Source organism: Populus alba, chromosome 3, assembly GCF_005239225.2.
Source record: "Populus alba chromosome 3, ASM523922v2, whole genome shotgun sequence".
NCBI lineage: Eukaryota > Viridiplantae > Streptophyta > Magnoliopsida > Malpighiales > Salicaceae > Populus > Populus alba.
Genome location: NC_133286.1, coordinates 1,154,440 through 1,173,349, shown reverse-complemented (window position 1 = coordinate 1,173,349; position 18,910 = coordinate 1,154,440). Strand labels below are relative to the sequence as shown.

General features: G+C 33.2%; 1 protein-coding gene and 1 pseudogene across 8 annotated transcripts; one reads left to right on the top strand and one right to left on the bottom strand.

The window, feature by feature from the left end:
- Positions 1-18,910, bottom strand: part of LOC118055641 (uncharacterized) — a 66,472-nt pseudogene that overhangs the window by 4,903 nt on the left and 42,659 nt on the right.
- Positions 1,905-7,883, top strand: LOC118055639 (LEAF RUST 10 DISEASE-RESISTANCE LOCUS RECEPTOR-LIKE PROTEIN KINASE-like 2.4). Of its 8 annotated transcripts, XM_073408171.1 has the most exons (8): positions 1,905-2,718; positions 2,918-2,950; positions 3,465-3,506; positions 4,001-4,036; positions 4,203-4,232; positions 4,411-4,440; positions 5,149-5,235; positions 6,689-7,883. In XM_073408171.1, the coding sequence occupies exons 1-8, from the start codon at positions 1,947-1,949 to the stop codon at positions 7,831-7,833; spliced, it is 2,175 nt and encodes a 724-aa protein (XP_073264272.1). In that variant the 5' UTR covers positions 1,905-1,946; the 3' UTR covers positions 7,834-7,883. The 8 variants fall into 8 exon arrangements, with proteins under 8 accessions (XP_073264272.1, XP_073264275.1, XP_073264273.1 ...); XM_073408174.1 differs by lacking the exon at positions 2,918-2,950; XM_073408172.1 differs by lacking the exon at positions 4,203-4,232.

The window sequence follows — 18,910 nt, the reverse complement described above, 5'->3', positions numbered from 1 at the left end:
TACTTTGCTTCTTTTTTTTCATAGACTTGGAAAGTCATACCGACAAGTCTCTTTACTCTCATCATCCACTAGCACTTGTTTTTCTTCTTCGTAGACCTGTGAGCTCAAGATTCCCAATTATCCACTTCATCAATCTCTATCCCGTCAAAATGAATTTTGGGGCAAGAAAACAATATCATTCAATAAATTAGAAAGTGTAAATTGTAAAACCCAACCAATAAGATAAGATATATCTTCATAGTAGTTTTTGTTTTTTTTTTCTAATCATATTTACTATCGCAATAATACATCATTGCAACATTTATTTTAGATTTATTTAAATCCTATATAATAATATATGAAAGAGAAAACCATTTACTACTTATGATCGTCATCAACTCAAGAATTATAATCTCTTCTCATTTGTTTTTTGATTAGGCCCTAATAACATTAAGATATATTCCAGTTTTGATCATTTCTTAGGGAATAGGTTAAAAAAATACCCTAAAATTTGGATCAATATGAAATTAGAAATTTAGATAAAACATGGATATGTTTGAATGAAGAAATTTAGGGCAGAGATGGCGTATACAGACAGAGTATGCCAAGAACCAGTAAGTTACTATTTTTTTATTTTTCACCAGTAAGTTATCCTAGTGCTTGCTAGGACTAGCCCAACAAACAGATTAAAAGAATGAAGTTTCACCAATCTGTCATCAGAGTCTGTAAATATTGTTACAGATGATTTAAGTTTGTTTGACAAATTTTTCAAGAACATGTTTGTCTTTGATGGCTTATTGTCATAGCTGTGAACTCTGAAGAAAAGTGATCTTAGAAACCAAAGTCCTGCAATGTCATCAGAGTCTGTGAACATGTTGTTCTCTTTTTTAGCTAATCTTTCTGGGTAGGTTCTCTGGTTTGAGGCTGGTGCTGAAGAAAGGGGAAGCCGACGCTGCTACTTTTTATTCCTGGGCTGGGTTCCTTTAATTGACTGAACGGTCCAAGACGACCACTACCTTGATTTTGTAATTGCTGCAAAGTCGTAAAAACTGCCTTCACTTTCATTGTTGGGTAATGAAGTGACTGTTATTGCAGGATTAATCTTGATGCATCGTCGGGCATCCCTTTTTTTGGGTCGGGCGAAGAAGATGAACGGTGTTGATGGCCATTTGCGTTTTATATAGGTCAAAGTCTGTTCGTATATTAATTGACTGAACGGTCCAAGACGACCACTACCATGATTTTGTAATTGCTGCAAAGTCGTAAAAGCTGCCTTCACTTTCATTGGTGGGTACCCCTTCTGTGCATTTTTATAAAATTCAAAGTTGGCTTCCCCTTTTCTTTGGTGGGAACTCCTCTTGTAATTTCATAATGCTTTAGTAGTAACCATGCCATAAATAATTCGTAGACTTGACCCATGATCGGTCACTTTTGTATTGAATGAGGATGGACCCTGTTTATATAAATATCCAGTTTAATTAATTCGTATGGTTAATTACTGTTTTTTATAAATAAAATTATTGAGATTAAAAAAGTTGTTAGTGTTATTTAATGATTTTTTTAAAAAATTTAAATTAAATTAAAATTGTAAATTAAATATTATAAACGAAATGATTATCAAATTAAAAATTAAAAAGTGCTTGACACTTTGATATTATAAACGAAATGATTTTTAAAAAATTTAAATAAAATTAAATATTATATACGGAATGATTACCAAATTAAAAAATTAAAAAAGTGATCGTTGATATTTTGTAATTGCTTTCACTTTCGTTGGTGCGAACTCCTCATGTAATTTCCTAATGCTTCAGTAGTAACCATGCAATTATTAATTCGTCGACTTGACCCATGATCGATTCCCTTTTGTAATGAATGAGGATGGACCTAGTTTATAATATATATATATATATGTGCGGCAGAGTAACAAAATAAAACCATTATTTTATTACCCTGCAAGTTTTCTCTCGATGTTGAGTGGAATATCAAAGCACCTTTTCGGTGCATACCCAGCCCTTCTTCTTCTAGTCATCCTAGCCGGTCACCAGAGTTGCAGTGCTAGCAAGAACAGTACTGTTGACTGTGCTCCATCTTCTTGTGGCAACATCCATAATATTAGCTTCCCTTTTCGACTAAGCACCGATCCCAATAGCTGCGGCGACAAAAAATATGAACTTACTTGTGAAAACAACCGCCCAGCTTTATACTTGAATAATGGGGTAAAATATTACGTTCAGGCAATCCATTACAGCAACTTCACGATTCGACTTGTGGTTGCTGATGTTCAGAAGGATGATTGCTTCTCTATCCCTCGTCATTCTTTATTCTTAGATGATTATCTTCCATATCGTATTTATGGCTGGTTCGGTTACGATATTCCGTCCTCTGTAAGTTTTAGTTTTATAAGTTGCCCAAAGCCAATACCGAGTCCTCCACACTATATTGTGGATGCTTCTTCATGCAAAAATGGTAGTACTCTTTTTAATTCCCACAATATGGAGGGTTATTCCAGCTATGTCTTTATTGGTGATTCCTTGGGGGGCATACCGGACTCATGCCGTGTAAATTTGATCTATCTAGCGCCTTTCACTTTCCAGCCGAAAAATAGGACCAATATTTCCTATATAGATGTCCGCGATACTATTCTATATGGGTTTGATCTTTCATGGTCTGGGGCCTGTTGTGATTTTCTGAAAGAGAACCCCTGCAACTTTGATGAAGCCGAGATAAGCTTCCAGTGCCGTACGTTTCCCTCTCTCCCTCTCTCTCTCTCTCTCACCCACACAGTTCGCTAATAAAAAGAGGAAAATAATGCGTTACCGTTTTGTCTTAAGCTCTTATTAGCTCTTTCATTCATATCAGTTGCATAATTATTCTCTTAAAATGATTTTAATTAATTTCATTAATTTAACTCTTTCTTATATATATATATATACATTAGGATTAATCGGTAATCCAATCGAATTTGCAATGGGTAAGTAGCTCTCTTTCACATCACAGTTATATTTTTTTATATCAATATGCGAATATAAACATGATTGTCATATTTATTTTATTTTATAATCTGTTTGTTTTGTTTGAAATAACAATAATAATAATTAATTGTTATTATTATTACCAATACACGGAACATTAACATATATTATTCAATGGGCAATGACCAGAATACTTGGCTTGATTTTTAAACACCTCCTCTACAGTTATATATGAAATTTATCTTTCTCTCTCTCTTTAGATTTTAAAATCATATACCTTTTTCTTACAGCCTTATTAATTTTTTTTTAAAAAAATATTTTCTCTATCATAATTTTAATTTTACACCCCATATATTATATAAAACTTACTTTCACCTTGTAATGATAATTTAAAATATTATATACAATTCCTCAACCTTTTTACATCAAAATGCATAATTATTTTATATTCCCCAATAAAAAGTCATATCGATGTTACTTAGTCTCTTTATTATTTGTTTGTTTTCCTTGCAGGTTTTCTGGCTGATTATATACTAACTTATCTGAGTTATCTTGGTAAGAACTTTTCTATTTGTCTAAATTCTTGAACATAAAACCTAAATAAGGTTCAAGACATTAAAAACAACGGAATGGAGAGAGAGATCTTTAGAAACTTTGCTATTACGTAAACTCTCTAACTTTTCTACCTAAAATCTTGAAAAATTGCATGAAAGATGGTGAAAGGTCGAGTATGAAGTAAGGATATCCACTATAGATGCCTATTTCTAGCTAAGTTTAAAGTAAATTTAAGAAGTTTTGCCATTAAAAATATATGAATTTGTTGAAATGATTAGCTCTCAGAATGATAATCCACTCTGTTAATAATGAATTCAATTCGATAATTTTTTAGTACATTTCGTCTTAATTTTGCTTTAAACTCTCCAAGTCTATTTCTAGCTATCAGGTTATTTGAATACCAAAACACACTTGCATGCTCTTTCCTTCAGTTAAATTTATGAATTATAAGATTCTGAATATTGACGCAATGTTATCTTTTCCTTGAAATGTAGTCATCGATTTATGGCCGCTAAATAGGTATTTACCAGGTGAGGAGTCTTTATTTATTATGCTTCAATTTTGAAAAAAGAATATACGGATTAGATTTGATACATTTATCTCAAAGGCATTTTTCTTTATTTTTTTGTATACCAAAATCTTAGACACTGACAAGTGACAATACCTTTTATTCTTCTTCTTTTTTTATGAATATAGCTGTCAGATTGACATTTTATGGAAGCTCGGGTGAGTTAATTTATTTTATCTTATTATAACATTTTCTAAGAAGAGTAGTACTAATAAATTTATTTTGTGAATTGTGATATATGAAAACAAAACATACATACATATATATATATATATATATATATATATATATATATATATTTCACATATTTACTTTGCTCTTTTTCTGTTATTGTAGGGGGATTGGAATTAAACTTATATAAAAATGGTGAGAATTAATTAGCTCATGCTTGTCTTATTTAGGCTAAATTACAATCTTTCTCTTACAAAAATGGATGTGAAAGTTTTCTTTTATTCGGTTTCAAAGAGTTAATCTAAATATTTGGTGTTAGTTTAGATAATTATACTTAATTATATATTAGTTTAATTAGAAGTATCATAAAATTATTACAAAAACCATACAAAAGTTTAAAATTATTACAATTCAAAATTCCTTAATAATTTTTCTTGAAGGGATGGTTTTAAAAAAGTTTAATGCATATATATTGGGTATAAATAGAATTATTTTTTTAATATTTTATTTTCCTTATAAGAGGTTATTATAATTTAATTAAGAATCTTACGATTGCTAAAATATGATGTATAAACTACGTACATTTTCATATGATTATACATGCATTGTTTAGCGCATGAGAGCATCGAGGTAGAAGTTTTTTTGAATTTAACAGAGATTCTTAGCAAGTTTATCCATATAATCTTATTTTAGTCCTTATCTATTCTTGGTTATAATTATTAGAATTTTAGTTTCTCTCTTCAAATTAGGATTTTATTGAAACTTTCTTGGCTCATAGAGGAGGGGAGTGTCCAAGGCAACTATCCAAATTAAGCGATTGTAAAGAGCATAGCCTTTATGTAATATTGTTTGTGTTTCTTAGTTTCTATTTGTCTTCATTCCCTTCATTTATTTATTTGGCAGGAAAGCATAGCACGAAGAACATCTCTTTATATGCACTAAGCATTCTCACAGTTTTGCTCATTACACTACTTCTACTTGTGTTCATCGGTAAGTGTTCTCTTTTGCTTTCTTGGAATAACTGTGAACCATTAAATGTATGTATATATTAAGATGCAAAATATTTAAAAGATAATATCAATTTTAGAGATACATATTTAATGGTTTCATCCATGCATTACCTTTTGCTCATTTTCATCAATTAAATTGTTAAAAATAAGTCTTTCAAATTTAAATTCCTCAATTCAATTCTAATTACTTATTTTCTTGCAACCGATGTCATTTTTTCCATTAAATATGGATAAGTGTCAAAAATTTAGAAATGCAAAGTTACCAAAAATAAAAGAAAGATAATACAAATTATAAAAAATAACAAATGGGAAACATTAGGGAAAAAAATCAAACTTAAAATCTCTAAAACTCTTAGAGACAAATTAAATACTAGATTAAAATGGAAAAAAATAAATTGTAACCCTTCATTGAAATTTTAAAATGGACAATGAATGTATATTAAGATTCGAAACCATTAAGGGCGATATTATCTCTAAGTATTGGTACTTCAATGGTTTCATCCATTATCTTTTGCATATCTAAAACATTATCAATTAAAAATAGAAAAAATAAATTGCAAAGCATCTAGTAAAAAAAGAAGAAGAAATGGAGTACTTAAAAAAAATTAAATATTAAAAGATAAAAAATTTAAATAGAAAAGAATGACTTAACATATTTTATTTTTCTCTTTTTCTTTGTTATGAAAAAATAATATTTACAATACTCTATGGTGTTTTTTTTTTTTCTAATGGTTTGTCAATTTCATTTTTCAATCTAATTTTTTTATTCAAATTTATCTCAATTTTCAAAATTTGAAATTCTTTTCTAATATTTCTCAATTGTTGATTTTATACAAATTTTTAATTATTTTTTTTTTTAAAAAAATATAGGTGTAAAATTCTATATTCTTGGCATGCGTTGACATTTAATGGAAGCATTGATCAAATCACAATAGAGGGATCATATTAAAAAATATCTAGAGTAAAGGGACTGAACGAATAAAAAAATAATATTAAAAATATCAAGAATGGAGGTGTGAAATATACAATTATTTCATTGTTTATTAGAGCTCTGAGTTTAAAATTAGAGGATTAGGATGGAATTAAAAAAATGAATTAAAGTTTGAGGACTCATTTTAATTGCTGTTCTAAGAAATAAAGAGAGATATTTTATAAGTTAATGAATAAAATTACAAAATTTGAAAACAACATATATTGGCAAGAAAAACTTGATATATATTCATGTTTTTGATTTTTCCCTTAAATCAATGAAATCTCAATTAAATTTTATTTGGTGATAAGAATTTCAAATTAAAAAAAAAATCAATGCTTTTGTTGATACATGTTTGAATTAAGAATCATAATTTCATTTAGAAAAAAAATTTACATGGCAATCTAATAACAAATAATATGTTTCCATAATTGATTAATGTTCTTATAATGTCTATATGCAGGGATATATCATACATTATTATTCATTTGTGGGCTTCCATGTCTCATAACCTTATTGGTCTATAAATGGCAAAGAAGGCATTTATCAATGTATTGTAAGATTGAAGAATTCTTGCAAAGTCATGATCATAATCTCACGCTTATAAGGTATTCTTACTCGGAGATTAAGAAGATAACTCACGGATTCAATGACAAGTTAGGTGAAGGAGGTTATGGCTCAGTGTACAAAGGAAAGCTTCGTAGTGGCCGTTTTGCAGCTGTAAAAATGTTGCGCAAAGAAAAAGGTAATGGGCAAGAATTTATCAATGAAGTTGCAACCATTGGAAGAATTCACCATTGCAATGTGGTGCAGCTCATAGGCTTTACTGTTGAGGGCTCAAAGCGTGCCCTTATATATGAGTTCATGCCTAATGGATCTCTTGAAAAGTATATTTTTTCTAGGCAAGGTACCATACCGCTGAGCAACCAGAAAATATATGAAATTTCTCTTGGGGTGGCTCGTGGCATTGAATATCTACATCAAGGTTGTGACATGCAGATTTTGCATTTTGACATCAAGCCTCACAACATTCTTCTCGATGAAAATTTCACTCCAAAAGTCTCAGATTTTGGACTTGCAAAATTGTATCCAACTAATAATAGCATTGTGTCCCTTACTATGGCTAGAGGAACGATAGGATACATGGCTCCTGAGTTATTTTACAAAAGTATCGGAGGTGTCTCTTACAAAGCTGATGTCTATAGTTTTGGGATGTTGTTGATGGAAATGGTTGGTAGAAGAAAAAATCTGAATGCATTGGCAGATCATTCAAGTCAGATGTACTTCCCTTCATGGATTTATGACCAGGTTAATGAAGGAAAGGATATACTTGAAGATCAAGCGACAGAGCAGGAAAAGAACACAATAAAAAAGATGACTATAGTGGCATTATGGTGCATACAATTGAAGCCTATTGATCGTCCATCGATGCTTAGAGTAGTACAGATGCTTGAAGCAGATATTGAATCTCTACAAATGCCTCCTAAGCCTTTTCTCGTTCCACAACAGACATCAAATGATGATAGGATCAATATGGCCAATCCAACAAGTTTAAGAGATTTGTCGAATGTTTGTAGCATTGATTCTTCATATCAATTTGGTCGTTGATAGAAATACTCTTATATGTTTGTTTATTTAAGTAATATGTTAATTTTGTATGCCTTAACTATCTAAATTTTTATGATAGTCGTGTTTGTTGTCGCATGCGTGCAGCGTCGCAGTGATCGCCCACCCCCCATCATCGAGTGTGGTAAGTCTATCTATTGTGGAAAATATGGTGAGACAAGGAATTCTTTGTCTCTTAGCGGTGAAAGATAGAGTGGAAGTCGCCACCTAGTATTTTGGTCACTAGGAACCCTAACTGGTCTCAGAGATTGGGTACAAAGACTGATTGCGTAAAGGGAAGGTATTAGCTCCCCAAATACGCCCTGCCTAAGGTAAGCTGCATTGTTTTATTGTTTAAAAGATTCTAAGGTCTTATCATGTTGGTCCGTCTAGGGTTCAAAAAAAGCCCTCCTCAATAAGGAGGTTCTTATCTTTTGGGGTAAAAATGTAACCGGTCTAATATCTATAAAGGACTACCTTTTTAATATTGGAAATACGTTTTATGTATAAATTCGTAATCCCAGACATTAAAACAAAACAAAATATTTTTTTGAAATATTAGCCAAGTTCTCATGACTTTAATAAATTGGTTATTGAAGCCAAAATGCATGCTAAAATAATATATATTTTTTTAAGTTTTCTTTGTTGTATAAAAAATAAAATATGAGTTTTTTTTTTTTTTAGCTTTGAGAGACTTGGCCGTATGACTAAAGACAGAAGTTCTTTTTTTGAAAATCAGGTATTTTTAATACCGGATTTGTATTTTTATGATATAAAAATACAGACCAATCTTAGTCTAAATGACGTAGAAAAATCCGTGGAAAAATCACAATTTTAATATATATAATAAAAAACACACAAGAACAAAAAAAAGAAAAAAAATAAATAAAATGGACTGGGTTGGGCCTATATTGGTTCAGCCACAAGGCTGGGTTCAGCCACAAGGCTGGACTCAGCCTAGCCGCGTGGGCTGGGCTGATGTTCCAGCCTTTAGCTAACAGGGCTGGACTCAACCCAGTCGCGTGGGCTGGGCTGATGTTCCAGTCCGCAATAAAACAAGGCTGGGCTGATGTTCTAGCCCGAAGTAAAAAGGGCTGGACTGATCCCAGCCGCGTGGGCTGGGCTGATGTTCCAGCCCGTCATATAAGGAAAAAAAAACCATGACTGGTTATTGTGCATGAGCACAGTAACCAGTTAATTAACTAGCCGGTTACTGTGCGCATGCATAGTAACCGGCTAATTATTTTCTTCTTGCATGCAGAACGTGCACAATGCACGTTCTGTTGTCAAGAAGATGATTAATGACTGGCGCGAGGAGGGGAAGGGAATTTACCTGAGACGATGATCTCGAATGGCTGAGTTGAAGATGGTACTGGTGACTGTTCTCGGTGGCACTGCGGTGGCGATGACAGTGAAACCTAGTGACAGCAGCGGCGCTTCTTCTCCATTGTGCAGAGATACCAGTCGGTGTTTTCTTCCCCACCGATTTATCCCTTCTATTCCTTTTATTCCTTCTCCCCGTCTGTCTCTCTAAGTTTCCCAGTCGATATCCCCTGTTTTTGTGTTTCTCAGTTTTAGTCGTTTCTCTCTCAACACTATCAGTTTCTCTCTCTCTCTCGGTTTCCCTCCCGTTTTCTGTCGTTTTTCCTCTTTTCCTCTCCCTTTTTTTCCCCCTGGTTTGGGTGGTATTTATAGGGGCAGGGGGAGCGAGGTTGACCCTGCCCCGTCCCATCGTCGCCCGTGCATGGTGTGCGCGTTGCCTACTCTTCCTCGGCGCTGACAGCGGTGGCCAATGGAGGCGTCACTTACGGGGCACGGGTGCTCTAGCATCTCATCATGAGATGGGTGGCGTCTGACTTGGGCTCTAAAGCACGTGGGAGGAAGAGACAAGGGGAAGAAAACAAAACTTCTCTTTCCCTGCTGCACGTCCAGGGGAAGAAGAAGAAGAAACAGTGCCGTCTCAAAACAACACTGTTTCGTCTCTTTTTTTTTATGCATGAAACGATTTCATTTTGCTTAAAACACGCCATTTATTTAAATGAAAACTAGCACCAAAGTGCCAAATTTCACATCAATCCTTCAATTTGTGTGCGTTTTGAATTTTGGTTCTTGGTCTATCAAAACATATATTTTTTTGCAATCAACCCTCCATAAATTCTATTAAATCCTTAAATAAAATTTAATTGAGTCTATCAACATTTGATTTTGTATTTTTCTTCCTCAAATAAAGTTTTCTTAATCAATAGGGCTCTCACTAGTCAATGATATACTGCCAAATTTCAATATTTGTATTTTGAACCTCCTAAACCAATTTTGACCATTTTTTCGGCGCTTTGGCATCCTCTTTTCATTGATATCTTTTTGTATTTTTTTTTATTATCTATATATATATTTTTGTATTTTTCTCTTTCTTATGTGGGGACCCAAAAATGAGTTACAACATTTGTTAAAACTTTCAATTAACTGGCTTACAAAGCATTCAATATACACTATTCATGTATCATTCTCACATTAAAATATGAATTTCTAAAATTACTTAATGTTTGTTCTATTATGACATTGTTTCTTTTTATTTTATTTTATTAAAAATAACTTGTTGACTCTTATAGTTATTTAAAACTTTAACTGGTCTTTAGAGATCTATGATAAGGGACATGTTAAGTCTAAGAAAAGATAATATCATCCCTGAAACATCCAACCTAAAATAGATTGCATTGTAGTCTTGTCTTCATTGCTAATAGTTTGTTATGCTATACTATTATGATTTATTTACAAGGTGATGGTGAGTTCATCACAATATATTAAACTCTTTATTGAGGTTCAAACCTAACCATTTTAAAAGTCCAGTTGGTTAAATTTTTCACTCTCAATTACTTAGTGAATTATATCTATGAATATACTAGTGAGCCTATATTAAGCTTAGTGAACCCAACTCAGATCAACACTTCTAACTCTAATGTAATGTCAATAAATATTAAACCTATAAAAATATCTTTTTTTTTTAAAAAAAGAAACGTGTTATACTTCTCTTAACATTCAAAGTAATGGTTTGTTGTGAGTATATTTATTTTAAGCATAAAAAATAAAGAACAAAAAACATTTTTTTATTTTGAGAAAAAAAAAAGACAAAAGTTTGTTTTGTTAAATTTTTGGGTATGTCAGTCTAATGAGCCTTTAGATTTTAACAAAAACTTAGTATGACTAATAAACTTGTCATTAAGTTCAAATATGCATGCATAATTGTTTTTGTAGGTACTACTTATTGTAACCTATTTGTGGATCCCCAGATAATGGTACTACTTGTTGTAACCTATTTTTTGGATCCTAGATAAAAAATAATAAAATACAAAATAATAATGATAATAATAATAAATCAAAAATATTTATCAAAAAAATATGATAGTGAAAAAGGATTTCAAAACACTCAAAAAATGGTCAAAAAAATTGGTTGAGGAGGTTTAAAAATACAAAGATTAAAATTTAGCAGTATTTTATTGATTGATGAGAGCTCTGTTGACAAAGAAAATTCAATTTGAGGAAGAAAAGTCCAAAATCAAATGTTTATGGACTCAATTAAATTTTATTGAAGGTTTAATTGAATTCATGGAGAGTTTGATTGCAAGAAAAATTGATTTTTGGAGTTAATTTGGGCTTTAATTGGAAGAAATTAAAGTTCTGGGGTCAAATTAAAGTTCTTGGTCAAATCAGGAGCTTAATTGCATAAATATTGAAGTTTTATGGCCAATTAAGGACTTAATTGAAGAAATCCGAGACCAAGGACCAAAATGTAAAACACGTGCAAATTGAAGGACTGATTTTGAATATGATGCGTTTTGGCGCCAAAATCCATTTAAATGAAACGACGTGTTTTGAGAAAAACAACACCATTTCATGCACTGTTCACAAAAAAAAAATTGAAACGATGCCATTTTGAACGGCACCCACGTCTTCTTCTTCCCCTGGACGTGCGAAGCAGGGGAGGAAGAACAAGATTTTTTCCTCTATTCCACCGCCAGCTCTCTCTCAAAAAGATGCTGACTACCCACTTGCTTGCCATATGGTGGAAGAATGGAGGGGACGTACCCCTTGGGCGGTTCAGGGCGACAGCACAATGGCCATCCCAGCCACGTCTCCTTCCCCTGTTTTTGCTTATAAAAACAAGGGAAGGGGAAGACCAAAAAAAGGAGAGTGTACAGAAAGGGAAGAAGAAAACAAAAAAAAAAAACAAACAGAGAGAGAGACAATAAGAGAAGAGAGAGAACACAAAAGAGGGGAGAGGGAAGAGAGAATAGTAGGGAAGGTCGGGGAGACCGAAAGAGGAACAAAATTGAAAGAGAAAGAAGAAGAACAGAAAAAAAACAGAGGAATAGAGAGAGAAGAGAGGAGAAGCACAGGGATATAGAGAAGATAACCGAGAGTAAAAACAGAAAAAAGAGAAGAAGAAAACACAGGGGTTGCTGTCTTTACATAGAAAAAGAAGAAGCGTTGCAGCCGCTGCCACCGAGCTTCCCAGCTGCCGCGGGCCACCATCAGCATCGCCTCCACGCCACCGCAGGTCAACCCTTCTCCCTTTCTTCTTTCTCCCGCTTCTTCTCCTTTGTTGCCATGCCTCCACTATTCACCTAGCATGTGAATAATGGAGGGCACTGTTCACACATGTAGATGGGCCAGGTTTGGCCCAACCCATTTCAAATATATATATATATATATATATATATATATATATATATATATATATGTTGTGATTTGCTCACCTTTTGATTTATGTCTTTTTTTTACTTAATATCGATCTGTAGTTTATGTCGTTAAAAATACCAAATCCGATATTAAAATACCAGGTTTTCGTCAAAACTTCCAGAAATTCAAAAAAAAATTTGAAAAAAGAGAAAAATATTTTTGTGCATACGGCCAAGTGTTTCAAAGCTAAAAATCATATTGTATTTTTCATACATAAAAAAAAAAAAAACAATGTTTTAGCATGCATTTTGACTTTAATAACTAGTTTTATTAAAGTCAAGAGAACATTGGCCAATATTTCAAAAACAACAAAAATTTTATTTTGTTTTATTTTTAATATCAGGGTTTATGAATTTATACGTAAAACGTATTCCTGATATTAAAAATGTATTTTATTTTGATGACTTAAAACAATTAGGTTTTTTACCTGATAAGATAATGATCTCCTTACAAAGGAGAACTTATCTTGAACCATAGACAGATCAACAAATAGAAACCATAACAAGAACTTAGATTTTATCAGACATTAAAGCAATGCATCCTACCTTAGGTAGAGCGTATTTAGGGTGCTAATACATTCCCTTTACGCAACCAGTCTCTGTACCTAATCTCTAAGACTAGTTAGGATTCCTAGTGACCAGAATACTAGGTGGCGACTCCCATTCAAATTTTTCACTGATAGGAGACAAGAATTCCTTGTCTCTACACATTTGCCAGGTAGACCCTTACAATTTTTCCTTGAGGGTGGACAATTTTTGTGAAACCACACACGTGCGACACTACTCTTTAAGAATAGGAAAAATATTTGTTTCATTAAGAAAAGTATGTCAATAATATTTTTTTATTTTTTAAAAATTATTTTTGAGATCAGCACATTAAAATGATTTGAAAACATAAAAAACATATTAATTCAAAATAAAAATAAAAATAAATTTTTTTTCAAAAACACTTTTAAAACGCAATGCCAAACATGTCTAAGCTGTGATTGGAGTAAAACGTGGGTAAAAAATCACCCTTTCCATATATGTTTCCAAACCCAGATTTTATGCTAATTTAATATGAAAGGTATTAATTTTAGTCGAAAGAAGAAAGTAGTCTGTTTTATGCCAACCTTTTGATTTTGTAGATTTTATCTCAAAAAATCAAAATAAATTTGATACAATAACTTATTTTAAAACATCATCACTAATGGAATAAGGGTTGAATAAGACCACAAAAGTAGGTTAATTTTTTTATACATATTCAATTTGTTCAAGAATAAAAAAAATACAAAAAATCTCTTACACGTTAAAATTAAAAAATTCAGAAGTATTATTTATCAATGGCAGCCAAAATTTAAGTTACATATATTTAAATAGTTTTGAGAAATTAACCCTAATGGATCTATTATTATATGCTGAATTGATCCACTTATAAAAATTAACTAAAAACCTTTACTAATAAACTCAAACTCTAATTCAAACAAGCCTTGGGCTATATAGCAAACAAAAATAAAAATAAAACTCATAAATCATAAGTCTTTATCTGCCCAATGATCCTAAAAATTAATATGTTATTAAATACCACTAATTTTTTGTTCTTTGTGTAATTAGGATGAATAAAAATTTCTTGGAAGAAAATGATTTTAGAACATTAATAAATTCTAACCATGTTTAGAAATTATGTTATAACTCATTAAAGATCCTTATAAAATTAGATAATTTTCAAAAACAAGTTGTCACATCTTCGTAGAAAAAAGATTTTTACCAAATAGAAAGTCTATAAGTCAAAATAAATAATAAAATTTATATAGTCTGTTCTGATCTATATTACAAGCCTGTACCGAACACCGATTCACTTGAAAGTTTGCCTCAATATAAAAAAAATATCTTTAAAATTTTGTGATAAAATTTTCATTCAATTCAATAATTTAGTTTAAAATTATATTTTAATAACATATAATTATACCGTACTTTTACTATATAATTCGAATCTACCTTCCATAAATAAATAAAATATTGAAGGAAGAGAGACTTTGGGACGCCTCGCATCACGGGTGACCACAGGAGAGGTGGATGCATTGGAATTTTGAATGCCAAGTCCGTCAGTTTAAAAACAAAAAAAACAACCATATATGCACGTCGTTTAAGGACCACCCACAAGTTGGCCTACTGGTATTTCCATTTACAATTTTGGGGACGAAGAACTAGCTACCTACTGATTACTCCTTTCAATGTTGACAACTATCCAACTATAGATATTTAATCGGCTTATTTATTGTTATATTTTTATTAATATGTGTGTTCAAGTCAGCTTGCGTGCACCTCGATTAATCACACGAGCTTTGAAATTAACGACCATATAAACCTTTACCGGCCATCAATATTAGCAACTACAAAGCTTGAACCTGAGACCTCATGAGAAGCAATCATTTTAGTTCCAAGCTTTTACTATTGGGTCAACTACTAGATAATTGGCTTATTTTATACCATATTGCATGTGGCAAAGGCCAAAAAAGCAACGACTTTTATAAACTTGAGGGGTATAATTCAACGAGTTAGATCCTGAGTTTGCTTTTTAAAAATTATCAATTTAAGTTTCACAAACTTCAGAACTACTAAAGATTTACATTGTTATTAACTCTAGAATCTTAATAATATGCGTAAAAGTTCCGGACACCTATGATTAAAAAAAATTGATATATATAAAACACCCGATGCAATGGGCTACGTTCAATTTTATTTTCTCCCATTTAGGATTTTTGTCTAATAAGCACACTCAAAATGCAATCATTTAGTTTTTGTTTGGTAATATAGCAATTTCTGTGGTTATATTGAAAAAATAAATATAAATTATAATTTAAAAATTATCCTGTGTTTTGCTTATTCAAATGATTTTAGTAGGAAAACATGTTTAATAAATAAGCATGCAATTGGGTAGTGTGAAACCATTAAATTACAAACAAGCATACGATCGCTAGCTAGTCAAGATTGAGACAACCTTGAAACTTCAAGATTATGTCAACTTGATGTTTGTCAAGTTAGAGATAAGTTCATTGATGTTGGAATTTGAAGTCTCCTCCACTGATCAACTCCTTGAAATGAAAATCACTTCTTCTTTCGAAAAAGAAATCTCTTCTGTTTTCACACTTCCATGTTCATTATCTTTTTAGCTGTAGATTGCCACCTTCCACTACATGGGCGGCAGGTTACTAATTCTGAACAAAAGACTAGCTTGGCTTTCCGCGAGCAATGATTTTCCATATCCAAAAGCCAAGCCCTGTGGACTGCAATTCAATGTTTCAAATTTGATGGCAAAAAGTAATTTAAATGAACCGGCAAACAATTCAGATCATGTAAAGTCAAATCATGCCAAAACAAGAAGCTCAATCATGTCGACTAGCTTGGCTTTCCTAACTGGAAGCCATAAAGAAGCTGCCCACCCCTTCTTAATTTGGTAGGAGCTCTTCATGTAATTTACTAAAACATATGCTATAAAAGTCATGTCCAAAGTGTTGAACTTAAACTCAATCTAGAAGGTCAAGGAAGGCAACCACCGCCCAGCCAGCCATCAGTTGTCACCGACCAGCCGCCAGCCACCAGCTGTCACCGCCTAGCCGCTTTCACACCATCGGCCACCAGCCGCCTTCACACTTGAAGGTTGAATTTTCTTGTTCTGAATTCGTGTATAAATAGGCAGTTAAGCTTATGTTATTTTGTGTGGGAGAGTTTAGAGAGAAACACTAGATATAGAGAGAGAGGGCGTGTATTAAGCATTTGTGTTGTTGTAAGCTTCTGTTTTTGTAATAAAACTTTGTGTTTTATCCCCTCTGAGTGTTCCAAAGCCACCACTAGTGGTTTCTCCCACCAACAATTGGTATCAGAGCCCCGTTCGTCAGAAAACAGAAGAGTGTTGGGGTATACCCGAATTTTCAAAGTTGTCAAAAACACGTTTTGATCATTCCACAGTATAGAGCTCATCCATACGAACTCACAGGTGCAAGAATCAGCTTGATCGGAGCCTGCGGTGAGCCACACGCGCCGCCTGAAGATTCGGTGACTGTCGCCCACGTGTAGCCATGCGCGCAGAGGTTGAAGACACGTGTCGTCCACGCGCGCCATATCTGAGTCGTTTCAGCCATCTAAGCCGAGCCACCATCCAGCCGCGCCGAGCCACAAGCTGAGCATTACATCGCGCCGAGCCAAGCCGCGTTCCAGCTGCCAGTGCGCTAACAGAATATTCCCTGGAATATTCCTGGTTCGACTCCAGCGAACCGCCCGCCGTACAGAATCGTTTTTTGACTGGTTCACCCATTTTTTGACCCGATTTCAACAAAGTAAGACTGGTTCCCTACTATTTGGACCATTACGGATCGATCTACAGTGTCCGTTTGGTCAAATTCGGCTCCTAGAAGGTGATACAGTCATTAAAAGAGAAAAATGACTACAGAAAGTACACAAACACTCATCCCGAAGCTGACTAGAGACAACTATGATAGTTGGTGCATCAGATTAAAGGCATTTCTTGGTTCACAAGAGTGTTTAGATATTGTACAAATTGGTTTTCAGGAACCAGAGTCCAAAGAAGCAGAAGATGCTCTACAAGAGGCACACAAGCAAGCCCTAAAAGTCAACAGAAAGTAAGACAACAAAGCAAAGACCATCATCTATCAAGGTCTTGATGAAGATACATTCGAGATAATTGTTTCTGCTGAAACATCAAAAGAAATATGGGAGGCTCTCCAACAAAAATACAAAGGTGCTGACAGAATAAAAAAGATTTGTCTTCAATCTTTGCGAGGTGAATTCGAATTATTGCAAATGACATCCTCGGAGTCTATTTCTAATTATCACACAAGAATTATGGTGATAGTCAATCAAATGAGGAGAAATGGAGAAGCCATCTCAGATTCTCGAATTACTTAGAAAATTTTGAGATCCCTAGATCCAAAATTTGATTTTGTTTTTGTCGCCATTGAAGAGTCCAAAGAGGTGGACAAGTTGATAGTAGATGAGCTTATGAGTTCTTTGCAAGCTCATGAGCAGAAGATTGTAAAGGGAAATGGAGATAAGGACATTGAGCATGCCTTACAAGCAAAGCTGTCTCTCAAAGACAAATATGAGCAAGGGGAGACTTCAACAAGTGAATATAACACTCAAGCAAGAAGTCAACAATCCAGAGGAGGATTTCAGAGATTCCAAGGAAGAAGATCTTGTAATACAAACTTTAGAGGAAGAGGTGGTAGAAACACCACCAGAGGAGGTCGAGGACAACAAGCATTCACTCCTAGAGAAAGAGGAGGCAGTTACAATAACCGTGACAAGAGGAATATCCAATGTTATAGTTGCAATCAATTTGGGCACTATAACACTGAATGCCGAAGGAAAGCTCTGTTGGAGATACGTGAACAAGCCAACTATGCAGAGAAGGATGTCGAATCTTCATTTCCTTCCTGCTGCTGGAGTGTGGTACTGTTTTGGTTATCAAGCTAGTTTTTTTATTTCAACTGGGCCAGAGATTTGTTCATGTCCTGTGGTTTTGCCTTTTTCGTTGCTTGTTGCAGCTTTTTTCGTTTGCCTGACTGTTGCTTTCGTTGGCAGTCCTTTATATTTGTTACTTTCTCCATGTTGGCCTATTTGATATTACGGTTCTTTATTTCAATCAATTAGGTATTCAATGACAACGCAAACCTTCAAAACTCAAGTAATTTGATGATTTCTTCTTTTATATGAACGCAGGCCTCAATGGTGCTCCTATCAGAGTGGCAATAGGTGACACAACTTGTCTTTGTCTGCCAATAAATATTACCAATTATTGAGATCACTAGTTTCTTTAAAAATTATTTGTTTTTTCTTGCAGACTTTCTGACTAATCGTATACTCAGTTATCTCAGTAAGAACCTGCCTTTTTCTTTACTCAAACATGAAGTCTAAACTGCATGCATGGAACATAATTTTAATTACATGAATTGGTTCTACAAAGGCTGAACACTGACACGACCTTCTCTTTTCTTCGCAATGAAGTCTTTGGGCTGATAACCAAGTATTTTCCAAGTGGAACATGGATATACAATTCAAGAAGAGGGGGTGAGTTAATTTAGAGTTCCTTTTTTTATAATCTAGAATTGTTTCATTAATGATAGACAATATGCGCAGAAAAACCATTTAAAAGCATTATATAGGGAATAATTTATGATTAATTACTTTTTTTCTTTCTTGTACATGATTGCCACTTGTTCACTATCTATAAGATTTCCCCATATTGATTTTTCTCCTTTTCTATAAATCTTGTAGGACAACCACATTTGGGGTTCCGAATTTACAAAGGTAAATTACAAAAACTCTCGAGTTATCATGTAAATATT

What these genes read in the sequence shown, in the direction of transcription:
- LOC118055639 (XM_073408171.1), top strand. Translation starts at nt 1,947, where the DNA reads ATGTTGAGTGGAATATCAAAGCACCTTTTCGGTGCATACCCAGCCCTT. An exon ending in TCCAATCGAATTTGCAATGG is followed by an intron (nt 2,951 to 3,464) that starts GTAAGTAGCTCT and finishes TTTTCCTTGCAG; the next exon opens with GTTTTCTGGCTGATTATATA. An exon ending in GACATTTTATGGAAGCTCGG is followed by an intron (nt 4,233 to 4,410) that starts GTGAGTTAATTT and finishes CTGTTATTGTAG; the next exon opens with GGGGATTGGAATTAAACTTA.